The sequence below is a fragment of the Carettochelys insculpta genome, chromosome 26 (genome assembly GCF_033958435.1).
Source record: "Carettochelys insculpta isolate YL-2023 chromosome 26, ASM3395843v1, whole genome shotgun sequence".
In the NCBI taxonomy this organism is placed as follows: Eukaryota; Metazoa; Chordata; order Testudines; family Carettochelyidae; genus Carettochelys; species Carettochelys insculpta.
Window position 1 is genome coordinate 7,712,329 of NC_134162.1, and position 17,917 is coordinate 7,730,245.

The window sequence follows — 17,917 nt, forward strand, 5'->3', positions numbered from 1 at the left end:
GTTTAGATGGTGGAGCAGAATTCTGCAGTGAGGGATGGAGTCCATGGGACATACTGCAGCACCACAGAATATATGGGACCTGTTTTAGAGGCAGGGCTGGACAGACCCGGGGAGCCAGCTGCACTACTCAGCTTGGGCGCCTTGTCCATGCCATTACACAACAGTCTTGTATGCACAGCTGTGAGGCAGAAACAGGTGCACAATTGCCTTGGCCCCTAGCCTTTGTGGAGCCCCTGGAAAGAAATCAGCATGGCCATAGGAGCTGGGAAACATTCATAAAGAGGCACCGCTCTGTACAGGAATACCCATGGGAGCCGGTGTGTACATGATAGGCTTTGTCTTCTGGCAGGTTGGCTGGGTGTGTGCTTCCTGTCATAGAATTCCCAGATTAGCCAGGGGCTTGGGCTGCAGCTCAGCTCATGCAGCCTGGCCGGAAGCACCACAGCTGAGTTCAGAGAACTCTTGCCCGAGGTCACTGGTTGAAGCGCCCAGTGCTGCTAAAACACAGAATGGAAGGGCAGGATGAAGAGAGAGCAGCCGTCCCTCCCACTCACTTGGGGTTTGCTGACACCATTCCTGTGTGTGAGTGTCTGGCAATGGAGGCGCTTGGCTGACAGTACAGTGACTCTGACCAGCACAGAGCTGGGGGTTCTCATTACAAGAAGAATGGATTACTGTCATCCCCTGCTACTCAGGCTACCCACCAGGCAATGAGGATGGGGAGATACACCTCTCTCCCATGAGCAGCCTAGCCAGAGAAGAGGATATCTCATCTCTCACTCTGAAGTTGAGGGAGAGGCCCCAAAGGAGAGCAGTTCCCTGTCATTCCCTTCCACAAAGTGAAGTAGAGCTGCTCTGTAACCTACTCCATCCTGCTCTGGTGAGGAAGTGGATGAGATAACCAAACAATCGATCTTTCTGCTCTCTAATCTCAACCCAAGTAGGAGAGATTTGTCCATCTTGATGCTCCCTGTAATTTTCTAAGTGATTCTTTGATCACACAGTATAGAACCAGCAAAATAAACCAAGAAGGAAATTAATTCAACACACAACACCCTTTAATAAGAGGGGCGGAATCTGTCAGCATAAGAGGAGCTGAAAACAATCGATCAACATTAAGCACTTACTCTAACAATACAGTGGGTGCTAGTCTAGTACAGACAGAATCATCCTTGGAGTACAGGGAGGGGAGAAAGCAAGGGGATAACCAGTCAAAGGGGGAAGGCATAGACAGTGAATAGGGAAACAGGGACTTGCATGCAGCTTTCAGACCTCATCCCAGACAGTGGCCTGGTGGGGACCACAGAACAGGTCTTAATCGTCTGTCTTCATCTTCTTTGGCTGGATGAAGGGGGTTCACGGACTCACCATGATCAAAGCATTAGCTTGGGTTCGGGGCCACTTGTCCCATCTTTTCTCAAAGCAGGCTCTGGCCAGGGCAGAGAGAAAGCGATAAATAATGAACATAGAGCAGTCTGACCAATGTTTGAACCTGAAGCCCAGCCCCACCAGGGAATGAAGAAGCAGCTCTTTGTCCAAGGGCCAGTTGAGATGGTCCTTTTTGTCCTGGAGGTCTATCAGTCCATAGTCTCTTCCCTTCCCCTTCTGCTCACCCGCCATGGACCTCCACACTCCTCTCCCATCATCTTGCCATTACAGGTGCAAGAGCCTTGTCCTTTGCATGTCCTCCCCCAAACCTCACTGCCTTCTGCTCAGTCCAGCCCCCTCCCCTGATGAACAGTTGCTTCCCTCTCCATCCATTGCATTTCACTTCACCAGCTGTTATGAGCAGGGGCACGAGGGCCAGCACAGACAGGGCTCAGGCCCTCCCAGCACTGGGTCCTGAGGCTGTGGTCAGAAAAGGAGGCAAAATCTGGACTTCTAGAACCAGTGCAGCCGTGGCTACTGATACTGATAATGCCCAAGGGTTTCACTCCCTCTGGTAGATCTGGTGCTCACTCTCATCCCTTCCTGCACTTGCTCTCAGCTCCTCCCCTGAGCATAGACATGAAAGGACTCTGGGTTCCAGTCCCACAGACTTACTTTCAGAGCTTCAGGCCCCTGCATATCAGGGTGTTTGCTTCCATGCCTCAGTTTACCTAATGAGGATCACACCCATCCACCTCACTGGATTCATTGCTGTGTGCAGAGCCCTCTGAGAGCCTCAGAGGAAAGGTGAAGCTGTGCACAGCATCAGGATCACACCCGCACTCCTGGAGGGCAAGTTTTGGGTGGGAGGAGGGGAGGAAGAGCATTGATTGGCTGGGGCAGGGGAGGAGCAGAAACTATTATTGTCCTTAGTAGTAAGTCCCCAGGTACCTTCACAAGCACTTATGCAAACTGCAACTGCCTGCACATCACACAGTAGAGAAAAAAAAAACAAACTAAATGCCACTTACTGGATGAGACAAGGCAAAGAAGCCGCCTCCACACTAGGTCTTTAAAATGATAATTGGGTGCTCCTCCCTGCTTCCCCCCCAGTTCAGCTAGCAGAGAAAAGACAAATAATTGTACTTTGCTCAAGTGAGAAACAAAATCCTCCCAAGAATTCCACACCCACCGGCACGGGGCCATGGGGTGAGCACAGGAGCCCAGCTGCTGGTCAGAGAGCTGTGCCGGGCTTTGCTGCATTCCAGAGGGTCTTTTCCCATGGAGAGTAGGGAGTAGCTTTGTCCCCCTTTGCATCCGCCCTTGCTTTGTAAGGGCACTTGCTGAGCCATGGCTGCTCCAGTCTTGCACCAGTGCTGGACTCAGGCTAGCGGAGTGACAATGAACAGGAAGCAGGGTGTCTTTTTAGAGTGATGTTTGAAAATTCACCATACTTCCTCCTTCTGGGAACTGGCAGTTTCTTTACAATCACTTTATAGCACGCTGAACTTCATCCCAGGATCTCTAGGCGTGTTATAAACCCTGCACTAACTCCAGCAACATGTCCCAGAAAAACAACTGTTAGAACATAAGAACAGCCATTCTGGGTCAGACCAAATGTCCTTCTAGCCCACTCCCTGTCTGCCAAGAGTGGCCAATGCCAGGCACCCCAGAGGGAGTGAACCAAACTGGTAATCACTGAGTGATCCCTCTCCTGTCATCCATTTCCAGCCTCTGACAAACAGAGGCCAGGGACACCATTCCTGCCCATCCTAGCTGATAAGTATTGATAGACCCAACCTCCACACATTTATCTAGTTCATTTTTGAACCCTGATATAGCCCTGGTCTTCACTACATCCTCTGGCCAGGAGTTCCACAGGTTAATAGTGCACTACCTGAAGAAAAACATCCTCTAGCAGAGATGGGGAAACAAAGGCACCGGTGGTTGGGGTCACAATTTTACTACATGGAGGCCGAACGTTAGGCTCCTGAGTCCAAGGTTTAGTCACCTAAATCAGTGACACAATGTTCAAAAATGCTGAGCTCCTGTGGACTTCATGGGGAGTTGCTGAGTGCTCAGCACTAATGGAAATCTGGTATTTACTTCCTCATGCCCCTGCCTTGAGGTCCCCTTTTTTGAAAGCTTTGGCCATCATGACTCAGTCTTGGTCATGCAGTCAGCAGCAGCTGAGAAAGAAGTAGAACCCAGGAGTCCTGTCACCTAGCCAGCTAATGTCACCAGACGAGCACACTTCCTTGGGGTCATGTATCTCACCTAATCAATCCCCCACCATTCAACTGGGAGCACCTGGCTGCCTCTGGCTGTGCAGGCAACAGTTCAAGTTTTTGGGCTTCCCTGGTGTAATGAGCAACAGAAGGGCCTGAGGAGGCCAGATAAGATGATCTAATGGTCTCTTCCAGTCCTAAGCTTTATGACTCTGTCTGCCCTGCATACTCCTTATGGCAGTGTGCAGAGTACACAGCCAGACAGCCCCCCACCCTGCATTGGTAGCAACAGCAATGTAGATGTGAGGCATAGCTTAGGTGAGTAAAGCTATGCCTTTGACCTTAGGGTATGTACCTACACAGCTCTCCAAAAGCCAAGCAGTGCCTACCTGCTGCCTCCCTACTGCCTGAGCCTCTCCCCACTGAAAGAAAAGGCTCCCACAGTTGGGAAAGACCCTGCAGGGGGCAGACAGAGGGGAAGGGAACCTTTTTCCACTGCCTCCCCTCTGCCAGAGACTTTCACTGATGTGACACCACAGTGTGGGCTTTTCACCAGGGCATGTCACCATGCTGCCAGCAGTGCAAACACAGCCTGTGAGACCTAGGCATGCGCCTGCCATTTTGAACACTCAAAACTGGATGTACAGAGGAGCTGTTTACCACCCAAGCATGGCCTGAATTGCCACCCAGCTGCCCAGTGGGAAACAGGATTGAATAGGACACTGGCTCACAATCTCCCAGCGCTCAGGGGAGCTGTAACTGACCCAGCCCACAATGCCCTTCTGTGCTTACCCGACCTCAGTCTTCTTCAGGTGTTCCCTGTCCATTTGCCCTCAGGTCTACCTGGGCTCTCCCAAAGTGTCCAACAGTCTCCCCAGCTTTGTCATCAGGAAGCCTGGAATGGAGAAATAAGTGTCGCAGGAGAGACCAGTACTGGAATTGCCCACGCATGTTCTGAAGAGAGTGGGAAACACACTTTGCACTTTTGTAGCATGGCCTGCACAGCTGGTGGATGAAACCTCCTGTGATGGGGTTCAGGGGTCCCCAAGCTCTGCACCCCATCCACAGGCAGGCGTGACTCTCACTCAGCAGGTAGAACAGCGGGTTTATTAGCCAAAAGGGCACAGCATTGTACAGAGGGGTCAGTGCAGCTGGCAGGGACATTCAGTCCAATCCATGTTGGGGGGAGGAGGCCCCGAGGGGCCCCTGGAGGCCAGGGCCTTGCCCCCTCCTTTGTCTCTCTCTCTCCCAGACCAGACTAACTACTTTCCAACTCCCAGTTCCAATTCAAACCCCTTAGCCTCCACCTCCTCCTTTGTCTGCAGTCCAGAGGTGTCATCTGGTCGACTTGGTTACCCTCAGCAGGAGCCCCACACCCTCTGTGAGCCACACACACGCACATACCCCACTACATCACACCTCCCATGTCCCCCTGCAAACTAAATTTTATCCCCGCCCCATTGAGAAGGAGAAAAGAAAGTGACTCAGTGGCAGAGCTGGGAAGAGAATCCAGGCATCCTGACTCCATCTCCATTCCCACCCATAGGAACATGCTGCCTCCAACAATAAACAGCTAAACAGAAGTGGCACTGAGCTGCATTCTGATTTCAAGCTCTAACCCTCTCTCCACTGAAGTCCAGCTAGTTATTGCAGGTGTGCATTGCTGTATGTCCAAACAGAATGGTAGCCACCACCTGTGTATGGGTACGTTTTTGCTCCATTGAACAGTGGACAATCCCCATGCCCATTCTGATTTGCTAATCTTGCTGCCAGCAAGCAGAGCCAGAAACAATTCAGGGAGCTGGAACAGAGTTTGCACGACCTTTAAGCTTCAAACTGAGCATGCACCAGCTCTCTGATGATGGTGGTAGGTAAAACAACACTTCACAGACAATACACCTATTAAGTAGCAAGGTCACATTGTTCCACAGTCTGAGCGCAATTGAAGGCACTAATCACCTTGCCTGCATCAGCAAAGACCCACAGGAACCAATGGGTCACCAGAGAGATCCCCAAATTCCTGGTCTGGAGGACCCCTCCCCAGAGGCTGCTTAAGCTGAGAAGCCAGGAGTCCTGTCTGCAAGTCTGCAGCAGTTTTACATGCTTCCCATGCTTCAGCCATCTCACCCGCAAAGACGTAGCAGTACATGCTCTAGTATGATTTAAAGGATGTTCCATTAAATGCTGGATTCAGCACTCCAGGGAAGGGGCAGGAGACCCACGTTTGGGACATTTCAAAACAGAACCAACAAAACTCCTGGGAAATAAATAGTAGTGAACACTCTTGCATGGGGCCTGTGTGGAAAGGAGATGGACAGATGATCCAGCAGGACTTTTCCATCCCCGGTTGTTTGGAGACTATGCAGGTATCTTCTACAGGATTCAGCTGCCAGGTATATATATGGGTTTAGCTGCCACGCAAGAGATGCATGGTGGCAGCAGACACCCCTCTTTGTTCCCTTGTTTGTACAACAGAATATCACAATGGCCATTCATACATTCTTTTCCACTAAGCTGGCACAAGGGATTGCTCTCCAAATGCCTGGAAGGTACAGCAAGACTGCAGCTGGATTCCTCCTAAAGCGCTTGTCATCTCTGGCTTTGAAAAACAGGCCCTTCTTACTGACTGTATCACTACCCTGGGCATCCCCAACTCAGAGCATGTGACTTGACTGACACAAACCATCCTTTGCTCCTGCAGACACAGCTAGGGCAGAGTGAGCAAGCGTCTATTTTGCCTCACCAGACCTGCACGCAAGGAGTACAAAGAATGCAAACAAACCCTCCTATGACTGGTTCCTTTCCCTTCCTCCCTGCTGTGCTGTGCAGAGGGAGCCTGCCAGACATGATGGGGAACACAAGGCACCCTGGGAGCTGAAGTTCCTTGGCCAGTTGTCTGCCTAGAGAGTTGGCCCTGGGACAGGGAAGGAACTCCATTTCCCATCATGCCCTGGAAGCTAGCAACAAGAAATGGAGGGGGATGACAGAATATTGTTTTTCACTTACAATATTATAGCAAGATCCCAGCAACGAATTTCTATAAAAACTTTATTACTGTATACATTTTTAGTATATTATAACAAACTCATTTTACCACTGTTTCCACTCAAATATTTCATTAACCTCTCTTATGTACACTCATTGCACAACTATTTTGTACCCTTTTATATATATACATTTACAAAAAAAGCACCCCTACCCCACACAGAGAAATTCCTGCATAGGGGCTGGCTCACTCACTTCCTCAGGAAGCACCCTGCACAGGACAGATATACCTCTGGCATAAGAAAGGCTATTCCTAAATGGGAATTATATATGTGCAGCCCAGCAAAACATTGGCTTTTTTCCAATAATGTCTTAATTGGGTTGATTATTTGTACTCGGTAATACTTAAATCCTCCGTCATGGAGCAGGGCCTACGGTGCTTGGTGTTGTACAAACACAGAACAAAGAGGCATTTCCAGCCCCAAAATACAAACTCATGGTTAATGTGCTGCCTACACTATGAGATCAGTATTTTTATTATAACTCTGTGTGATACTGCAAGTGATAGAGAAACTTTCATATATTCACCCACTAAGATGCTTCACATATAGAGAAGTGTGTGATGTTGTTGTGTTGTACTCTGCGTCTTTGAACACCAGGGTCGTTTTTCACAAATACACCTGGGGAGATATTTATTCTATTTTAGGAGACTATTTGGCCCAGGTGGGCTTGGAGATCAATTTCCTACTCTCTAATTTCCTACTCTGTCTACACATCAAAGTTATTTCAAAATAACAGCCACTATTTTGAAATAACTTTACTAGTGTCTTCACCATGCAACCATTATTTTGAAATAATTTTGAAATTGTGGATGGCTTACTCTGAAATAGGGAAACCCCATGTATGAGGAATAGCACCTATTTTGCAATAGGTATTTCAAAACAGAGGCAGTATAGACAGGGATGGCTCTATTTTGAAACAAGCTCTATTGTGTGTAGACACACTGTTTCAGAATAAGGTTTACTTATTCCGGGGCTTCCCTTTAGTGTACACACATTATTCCGGGATAGCTTATTTTGGAATAATAACTCTGGAACAAGCTATTCCGGAGTAACTTTGCTGCGCAGCTGTACTCTAAGTGACTCTGTTCCAACTTGTACTAAAGACATTATTTAGCCCATTTCTGGTTTGTTTTTAAGTCAGACCCTGTCACCTAGTGGTCAGAAAAAGTGCAACCAGGCTTTGGCTTCCAGATCAGCAGTTTCTCTCACTTGCACAGCTAACTTCATCCCTTGTCCTGAAATAATTCTGAAATGCAGTTCGTCTTTGTGACACTAGATAGGGTTTGGACCATGTCTGAGCAGAGCCTATTTTTCTGCTTGCTTCCTTTGTTGAAGAGAGTGGTGGCCCTTACCTACAGATTAGGGCAGTTGTGGAGGACTTGGAAGAGATGAGATGAGGCGCAGGTGTTGCAAACTCATACACAGTTATATTCAGAGTAGGTGGTCCCTCTTCCATTCCCAGCTGCTCTGGGTTTTCCTGGAGGTGGAGCTGCAGGAAAAAGGAGTTTGAGGGCAGGTGAGAATAGAGGAAAGAGAATTGCATCAAGATGCTCTTGACACTGCAGCTTGGATCACACTGAGAAACTATTTTCAGGAGCTGACAATGAAAAACATTGTTCCTCTATGCTGAGATTTCTTTTGAAGGAGTTTGACAGATTTTATGTCGTAAAGTAGGTTATTATCCCTGTTACAGATGCTGAAACTGAGGCACAGCCAGGGACAGGGGAAAGGACTTGTCCAGACGCAGTGATGGCTCAGAACAGAAGCCAGATCTGCTAACTCCCTGTCCCCCATTCTCACCACTGGACGTGACACTGCTGCCTTTCCAGTTTGTCAAACAGCTTCCCAGATGGTAGTTTTGCTGCCAGCCATGGGCAGGGGAAACCTATTAAATACCCTTTGATCTACGACATTTTAAAAACCTTGCTCTTCTCCATACACTTTGGCACTGCAAATCATTCCTTGAAGACAGTGTCTTCATGCAGCCCACATTACAACAAAGATAGGGCCTGACTTTTTTATTGTCTTGTACCCAAAGGCAATGCCCTTTGCACCCCCAGGCAGAGAAATATTCCAACATCACTGCTTTATTGATTTGCTAACTCTTCAACTGCTCTGAAGCTCTACGAGTTCTTATATCAGCTTTAAAGTGACAAGGTCTATTATCTGAACAAACATATTGTACTGTAGATGGTATTGAGGAAGGTGGCAGCAAAGAAATGATACCCCTGCGTCTGCAGAGCTGACTGAGGACTGAGGGAACCTGGGTATAAGTCTCTGCTCTGTTACAGGCTTCCTCAATGACCTTGGCCAAGTCACTTAGTCTCTTTGTGCCTCAGTTTCCCATGTATAAAAGGGGATAGTAACATTGCACTGCCTTGCAGGAGTGCTGTGAGGTACCCAGAAACTATGATAAAGGGGTCATCTAAGTGCTGAAGACAGATAGCACCTAGAAATCTAACCAGAGAAGGGCATATCTGAGCAAGAGTAGGGCTGGCCTGGCAGGTTATATGTAGCACCTCTTATAGGAGATAAGAGATGGGGCCCACTTGGGCCCATTTATAGTCTATCTGGGTGAGACAAAGCCACTTGCCGCCATCTCAGAGCCCCTTTCAGCGACATTCAAACTGCCTTGCAATGACTTTCAATGGAGGTAATTCTGAAGGGGTTCCCTCTATTTTTTTGCATCCCTGGGAGGAATAAGTTTTGTGCAGTGCACCAAGGTATGTGCAGCTGTGCACCACTAATAGAAACACATGTTTCTGGCTTTGGGCGCTCTGATAATCATCTGGGCGGCACCTGAATCTTGGGCAGCCATTCAAGTGCTCAGCTGACAGGGAACACCGGTGGGAAACCATATGGCATCCACTGCTATGAACTTGGCCACCCTTGAACTGAAGGCCTAAGAGAAGGATCAGGTTGAGTCCTTGTGCCTCCTCATGCCCTGTTTGGAATGTTATTTGGGAAATGAAGGTATCATTTCAATGGGATTGTAAATGAAGGCAAAATAGCTTTGCAGACACACCTCCTCTCATCCATAGGCCTGGATACCCTAAGCTTCAGTGTACACCTCTGTTAGGTGGTTTGTATCCTTATCTTAGCTCTATCTACACTTAGGGGAAGATTAGTGCTGCAGAGGAGAATCTCTCAGGGGTTGATTTAGGGAGTCTAGTAAGGACCAGATAAATTGACCACTGATTGCAATCTAGTCAACTCCAGTACTCCACCAAAATGACAAGCGTAAAGGGAGTCAGCAGGAGAATTTCTTCCACTGACCCCCTAACCCCCAGTGTGGATGCTGTAGTACAGCTAACGCACATCAGCTCCAGCAACACTATCCCCCTACCTTAGTTTGTCACTACCCTGTAGCATAGACCTGGTCTTACAGATGGCTAGAGAAGTTACACACCTATTATCACAAAGGGTCACGAGCATACCTGGGAATAGAACCCCAAAGCTCTGAACAGTAATTCCCTGCTCTAACCACTATACTGCACGACTTCAGTTTTAGCATTATTATTATTATTTTTGTTTTTCATTCTTCACAGTTCTGAGTGCCGGTTTGCAGCAGGGAGGCCAGCTGTCATCAGGACCACTCACCTAGCAGTTACATAACCCAGCAGGGGCTTTAGGTAATCTCTAGTTCCACTAGCTGTAACTTCAGGAGCACAGTCTAGAAGTAGTGCTAGTTCCTGGGTGCAAACTCTCAGCTATGGGCAAGAATGAAAGAGGCAGTGAGGACCTAGCAGGGTTTTCTGAGCCCATTTGGGTTTATGGCATTAACAGCTGCAGTAATATGACGTAAAATCATGGCTTTGCTTTGGAAGCAGAGCAAACTCTCTCTAAGGTCAGTGCAAGGCAATAAAGGAGAGCCCCAGGCTGACTTTTTTCAGTCCCTTTGCCACAGGGGAGCATACTTATCCCTGCACTTAAAGTAAAAGTGAAAGTACCTCGCCATTAGTGTCGCTCGCAGCTCTGTATTATAGAACCAACCTTAGGAAGAGGAAGCTTCCGTCGCTGCTTGTACATGTTGATGAATTTGTTCCATGGAGACCATGCTGCCTTTGGAGATCCTCCACTTAGATCATCTGTTTACAAACCACAACCCCCCCATCCCGAACAAAGCAATGAAACCTCTGAGTGTTCTTATCAGACAGCCTTTCACTATGCCTCATGGAATGGTGATATGTGTCCCAGATACAGTATTTGATCAAGGGCCAATCCTTGTGCTGGCATAGCACCAGTGAAGTGAATTGCATTAGGCCAGTGGAGAGTATTTAAGCAGATTACTGCATTTAAAATGAACTCAAATGGGCTGTAAGTGGGAGGGAGGGGTATCACGTACTGTGGTGATAAGGATCATGAATGCATGGGAATTACAGTGTCATGTCTCAGCTGGACTCTTCATGGCTGGTATTCTGCTTCTGACCCATACGCACTGGCTCCTCCTCCCCAGGGCTTGACCTGCTTGCGGTGTCCAATGGACCGAGTCCAGAGACTTTCCCAGTACAGCACACAGTCACTGAGATCAGCATGGATGTGAAGGAGCAGACAGAGGTGTTTGGAAACCTACCTACCCAAGTACCCGACAATGTTCAAGAGACATGGATCAGGAGGGATTCCCTCACCTTTCAGGAGGTGCTTTCTCTCCTCCTTGGCATGACATTTCTCCAGGGTCACGGCTGGGGGTCCTGCAGTCGGGGTGAGTCTCTCGTCATCAGCATGCAGAACCTGGGAGATCCCAGCCCTGAACCCAGAACACAGTAACACATGCTTGGCTATTCACAAACAAAAAGAGCACGGAAGTGACCACACGCTCTCTCCTGCCAGCCATGCAAATAAGGTCTTCACCCAGCTCTAGGTGAAGAGGTGGATTACACTTAATCTCCCCCCCGCACACACACAGCAGGCACTGATTGTCCCACTGGCAGAAGGACTCGACCTAAAGAAGCCAAGGCCTGGTGGGGTCATGATGCTGATTGTTCATGTACACTGAGTTAAGTGCAAAGCAGCTCCCTGGAAGTCAGCAGTGTTAGTCTAAACTGACACCGAAGTAACTCCACATTTACACAGGCATAGCTGGAAGCAGAATCCAGCCCTTTCATTTACAATGTTGGGAGCGGAGCCGGGTGACTGTGAATCCCAGGATGTTCTATACCTGGTGAGTCCATGCTGGCGCTGACAGCTTGCTGCGGTGAGTGACAGGGCCTGACAACTCAGATAAGGGGCCCACTTAAATTCAGTAGGGAAGAATAAATTAGATGGTGCTTGCTTCATGATCTCCTGTAAACTAGTGGCCCCTACAAAACAGGCCATTGTCTAGGATCCAACAGGCCCACAACAAATTCGTATTTATTCCGAGACCCTACAGTGTAAGGCTGACTGCTTGTGCCACTCAACAGTCCCACAGTGCTGTCTGGTAGGGTCACTGGGGTGTTTGGCCACCTATCTTAGTGAGCCCAGGGTCGACCCTATGTTACTAACAACCCAACTTACTTTCCCCATGTTCCTGTGTCACCATAAGCTTCTCCCAGCCTCTCTGTCTGCCTGCCTGAGAGTCTGTTGGCTGGATCTTGGGCTGTTTTCTTATCTTTCCCCACAGCCGTGTTGACAAAGCCACCGGAGTCTCCCATCTCCAAGCCACTGGGGTCCTGTGTTGGAGGAGATCTCCTACCCTGGCTGGAAGGGATGCCCCCGAGACTGAGGTCCGACAGCTCTCCAAGGGTCTCCTCCATCCGGTTGCCTGTTGTATCTCCCTGGGGCTTGTCAGCTGGTTGGTCACCTGTTAGCTCTTTGCCAGCTGTCTGGCTGTTCTGCGAATCAGCCACATCTGGTACCAGGAAGCTGTTTTCTTCTAGGTCCATGAAGTCCCCTCTTTCTTGTGCATTCCTGGGTTCTGGACCCTCCTGCACACTCTGCCTGAGCCCAAAGAGCTTCCTAACAAGCTGGAGCATGGAGACCCTGCCAGAAACACAGGGAAGAGCCAGTGGATTCATCTCTCTCAGGGTTGGCAAGAGGAGAGCTGGTGAGATCACCTGGACAGCTGAGCTGAGGTGTCTCAACAGTTTAGAACCAGGGATTCAAACTGAAAAATGCCCACCTCCAGAACTTGGAACTTCCCTGGAGTTCCAGAGGTCTGCAGGGGAGGCAGGAGAACAATCAAACTGAGCTGCTGTGCAGGAAGTGAGCAGCTGGAAAAATGGGGGGAGCTCATGAAATATTTACTCATGGCAAGATGATTTATTAACATGGAATTCCCCACCTCCACCCCTGACACTGATTTGAAGGTTCTCCACTCCGAGCTCTTACAACAGAATGGAAGGGAAAGGACGGTCAGCAGAAATGTGGGCACATACTGATTAAATAAGGACGTTAAAAATATTGCTTTTGCTGTGTGTATTGTTAGAGCAAATGGTCTGTAGAAAGCAGCTCCACTGGCCACTGGGAGAATATCATTCCCCACAACAGGACAAAAGCTAAGAAAGCAGTAAATTTCTGATAGCTTTACAGTTCCACTGATGGTGTACTTAGAAAAGTTTGTTGGTTCACATTGGCTCACAGAAGTGTTAACAAAACCACAGGTGCCTCCCATCTCCAAGCCACAGGGGTTGAGCATGGGGTGGGATTTATGGTGGATAGTAGTGTAACTTTTGGTGACTTTTCTATACTGGCAAAAGCACTGATGTAGATGCAGTAATAGTGATGGGCAAAGTATTTTTATCAGTACGGGTTATTTCTCTTGGGCTACGTCTACATTAGAGCAATCTGTCGATGGCAGTTTCTGTTGGAAGATGTCTTCTGACAAAACTGTTGACAGATCGTGGCCAGACTGCAAAGTGGATAAGATCCCCGCTGCATCATGACAATCAGGGATCCTTATTCTCCACATCCTGCACTCTGTCACTTACATTGGTACACAACGGATATAAAATATTGCCACTCTGATGGAAGCATCTGATGCCCTCTTTGCACTGGCATATATGACTCTGCAAGGTCAGGGCAATGGTAGGGTGACCATCTCCCCCTATCCTGAATATGGGACAGGTTGGGAGGGAGGGCTGCCACCTCCCCGGTTGCCCCATGCCTTGGGATGCTGGGAAGCAGCTGGCAGCCATGCTGGTGCTCCTTCCAGCTCCCACGAGGTGTGGGGAGCCAGGAACTGGACAGCAGCTATGCTGGTGCAGTCCAGCTTCCCCAAGCTGCTGGGAGCCACGCATAAGCTACTTCAGTCTGGCTCCTGGCTCCCCCCCGAAGGAGCCAGGCTGCAGCTGCGCTGGTCTGGCTCTTGACTCCCAAGTGGCAGTCACGCCATCCGGCTCCCAGCACCCCTGAACTGCAGGGAGCTGGGTGGCAGCCACGCGAGTATACTTCCCTAAATATGGGGCAATTTTATTTTTTAAAAATAAATCAGGATGCCTTTCTGGCACCTGAAACACGGGACTGTCCGAGCGGAAACAGGACAGATACCCTAGGCAATGGACAGTCAAGGCGTCAGTGCACAGAATCTCTGTTACAATGCCCTGACATGGTGAAAAGGCATTTCAGTCTTACAATGGAAATGAGACCAAACAGCACTAGCACCAAATTCTTGAATTGTACCCTGTGCACTTGTGCATCCACTTAGGAGAGGTTCCAATGGTGTCCAGCTGATTAGTAGAGTGCCCACAGCTAGGTTTTATTTCTACTGGTGGTGTGCATTCATGCATGCTTTGGTGCACCTAAAAATATTATTCCATACATTGATTAAAAAAATCTGCACATGGATGGAAAAGATTAGCAGGAATATTGCCTTGGACTCATTTGCAGATGCATCATGTTCCTAGTGAGGGGAGACACCTATTGTTTGAATTATAGCTTCTGTGGATGGGAATTTCTGGGAATCTCAGGTCTAGGGCAGCGTCTCTTACACCTCTTCGATGAAGCACAGTTTCTGAAGCCCATGGATAGCCGGCTGATCAGTTGCTACAAGTTCTCCTTGTTTCTAGCCACTGAAGTGGACAGCCACACAAGAGAAACATGCGATTGTAACTGGAAAATGTATGTGTTTTCTATGAGGCTGCTTCTCTTCCCCTTGCTAAGGTGACAGCAACAATGGAGCTGCTAGCATAGCCACTCAGAGCAGGTTTGGAGAGCAATGTGATCAAACATCAAGCAGCTGGACTAGTGCACACAAGCAGAGCAATGCCTGTGTTCATGCAGCAATGGGACATTTTAAGAGGAAGACAATTAAGGCCTAAAATTCGGATCTGCCATTGGCTAGACTAGCTTTGTGTACACTGGGAAGTTTAAAGTGGCAGCACTCTAATGCATCAGTGTGGGCTCAGCAGGAGCTGTGGGAGGGGGATCTCCCTGAACTGTAGGTAAAGCACCTCCACAAGGGGGTAGTTAATTTCAGTGGGAGCATGGCTTTGCAATGCTGTATCTTGCTGCGCTTGGTGAGGGTGGGGGAGTGTTTTTTCATGCTCCTGAGCCGGAAAGTTGCAGCGCAGTAAAGTGGCCGCATAGACTTCGCCCGAGACACAGACCACAAACTTGTTAATGCGGAAACAAGATTGCTTGGAGCTGTCTTGTGCCCTTCCTGCTGTGTGTCAAGGTCAGCTACACTCAGACCTCTGAGATCAGGAAATGGAAAATGAACTCAACAAAAAGTTAAATCAACAGCGTGCTCATGAAACGCTCCTTAATGCCACTGGAGCTCAGGAAACATAGAGCTGAGGTGAAGCTGCCCTCACTTGACCTTGAATATTCTTATGACTAACCACAAACAGAAGTGGTTGAATTCACTCAGCTCAGAGTCTTTCATTCACTTCTGAGTGATTTGTCTCCTCAGCCCTGCCTCTTGTCACCAGTGCCTTACCTCCCCACAAGCCATTGATTAGCTGATGTTCCTGCTGCATCCCTTGTCCCAGAGCTTTGCCTTCCTGGCTCCCCTGTTGTTCTGCTTCCTGGGATCCACTTCTCCTCATCCACGCTGGCATCAAGGCAGCTACTGCTCTCGGAGAGGTCTGACAAGGCCCAGTCACTGGAGCCTCCCATCTCCAGGCCCCGGGGGTTCACATTAGGAGGGGATCTCCTGCCCTGGCTGGGAGGGGTGCCCCCAAGACTGAGGTCCGTTAGCTCTCCAAGGATCTCCTCCATGTGGTCACCCATTGCATCTCTACAGACCTTGTCAGTTGCGTGATCACCTGTAAGCTCTTTACTGGCTGGCTGGTTGCTCTCAGAAGCAGGCACCAGGGGGCTGTTTTCTTTCAGGTCCCTGGCATCCCCTGGCTCCTGCGGGCTCTGTCTGAGCCCAAAGAGATTCCTGAAGAAGTGCAATACCACGGACCTGCTGGAAACAGGGGGAACTGTCAGAGGATTCATGTCTCTCAGCCCAGCAGGGCTTGGGATCTGCACAAAGCTGGGCTGAGGTTTCTCAACCGCTTAGAACCAAGGATTCAAACTGAAATTATCCCCCTCCCCCGACAACAGTTCAGAAACTCACCATTCCAGAGTTCCCTAGGGAAGGGGAGGGGGCAGAGCAGATAATCTATCAGTAAGGACTATTGTGTCACTTAGATTGTAAGCACTTAAGGGCAGTGACCATCTCTGTTCTGTGTCTGTACAGCACTCAGCACAATGAGGTTCTGGCCCATGGTTGGGGTTCCCAGGTGAGACTTTAATCTAATACATATTTTAGTGAGTCTGTCTATCTGCCTGTTCAATCAAGAACTCCTCCTAAATGATAAGAGATAGGACCGCCAAATTCAGTATGTGGCTTCCTCTGATCATAACTTAAAGCAACGTAAGTGTTTGGCTGTGCCAGGAAAACAGGATGTGCCTGGAATGAGATTGCATCTCAGAAAACCAAAGAGCAAAGAGACAGAATCATTAAAGCAAGTACAGTCCTTGCAACTGACATAACTGAGCAAACATTGAAAGAGACTGAACCAAGATGAGCCTGCAGTAGGATTGCTTCTCAATTAACCTTACAATAAAGAGATAAAACAGAGGCATTTGGAGTAGGGTTCTGTGTTGGTGATATCTGGTAAATCTCCTAGTAAATAATAATAATAATCACTTTTGTCAGCTTTGCCTGGCTTGTTCCTGTCCATCCCTCCAAGAATGCAGGATGACGCTACACCATTCTATTTTGTTGTGAGCACATTCTTTCCAAAGAGTTTGATCGTGGGATCAGCCTACTGCATTTTTGTTCTGTCCAGTGATTGATTGGGGTCTCTGGGGATCCAGTCACTAATGCAGGTTGTCCACCTATTTTGTTGCCTGTGGACTACATCACCTACTCACAGGGGCGCTGACAGCCTGCTGGGGCCCCTGAGCAAGGTGGGAGGGCCACCTGCTCCATGCCACCCAAATGGGCAGGGCCTCAGGGACAGTGGGCAGGGTTGTGGCTCGGCAGCTGTCAGTGCCTCCAAGAAAGCACTGCACCTTTTCCAAACAGCCACTAGAGCTGCACAGAGTGCACCGCTTAGCACTCTGGTAGGGATTTAAAGGGCCCAGGACTCTGGGGGGGCACTTGCCACGTGTCCCTTCCCTGACCCTACGCCACCCCTGCCCATCTCTTCTGGTGGAAGTGCTGAGTGAGGGGCAATCCCCCACCTCCCCGGAGAGCAGTGCAAGCTAGGAAACTTGTGCTGCTCTTGGGCTACACGGCTCTGGGAAAAGGCAGGACTACCCCTGTGGGCATCGGAAGCGACACAGGGCTTACAATGAGTGTGGGAGGGATGTTGGGGGTGCACTTGCCCCACCCAGTGCACAAGTGCACCCCCCATGCAACATCTGTGTCATTTGCCTCTGTATGCCTTCAGATCTCCTCATTCAGTGTGTGATCACAGAGCGATGTCTTATACGTTCACTGTTCCACTGCTTTCTGGGGTAGGGGTGTGCAAAGTGGGGGGTGGTCCCCCTTGGGGGCATAAAATTTCTTTGTAAGGAGGCATGGAGCATGATCAGTTGCTGGACCTCAGACTTATCCAGCTCATTAAAAATGTTGAAATAGGTTCCTGGTTTTATGTCTGTGTAGTCACATTTATACACTGATTCATAAACTTTTTACATTCTGTAGCCTTATTTTCTTACACATGCTGAAAGGTATTTTTTTTCATCTAAACATAATGCAAATTTCCATTGATTTGGATTACATTAGACAGGTTGCTAATGGCAGGGATGAAAAGTGGGGCCCAACTTAAAAAATTTGCTCACCCATACTCTGGGTGACAGCAAATTTTTCTTCCTCTGCTTTTCTAGCTGGCAAGCTCTGCACTCCATATAGCA

General features: G+C 48.8%; 1 protein-coding gene across 1 annotated transcript; it reads right to left on the reverse strand.

Annotated features, from left to right (window-relative positions):
- Positions 1-1,085: 1,085 nt before the first annotated feature.
- Positions 1,086-17,865, reverse strand: LOC142001759 (uncharacterized). Its single transcript, XM_074977299.1, has 8 exons — positions 17,846-17,865; positions 15,501-15,971; positions 12,140-12,604; positions 11,272-11,390; positions 10,637-10,731; positions 7,996-8,132; positions 4,389-4,491; positions 1,086-1,429 (listed from the first exon to the last, which is right to left on the reverse strand). The coding sequence occupies exons 2-7, from the start codon at positions 15,791-15,793 to the stop codon at positions 4,395-4,397; spliced, it is 1,206 nt and encodes a 401-aa protein (XP_074833400.1). The 5' UTR covers positions 15,794-15,971; positions 17,846-17,865; the 3' UTR covers positions 1,086-1,429; positions 4,389-4,394.
- Between the last annotated feature and the right edge of the window lie 52 nt (positions 17,866-17,917).

Bases quoted from the DNA above. Each gene is read 5' to 3' on its own strand.
- LOC142001759 (XM_074977299.1), bottom strand. From the start codon at position 15,793: ATGGGTGACCACATGGAGGAGATCCTTGGAGAGCTAACGGACCTCAGT. The intron at 11,391-12,139 runs GTAAGTTGGGTT...TTCTGGGTTCAG, and splicing joins GACACAGGAACATGGGGAAA to GGCTGGGATCTCCCAGGTTC. The intron at 8,133-10,636 runs GTTGGTTCTATA...TTTTTCCTGCAG, and splicing joins GGAAGCTTCCTCTTCCTAAG to CTCCACCTCCAGGAAAACCC.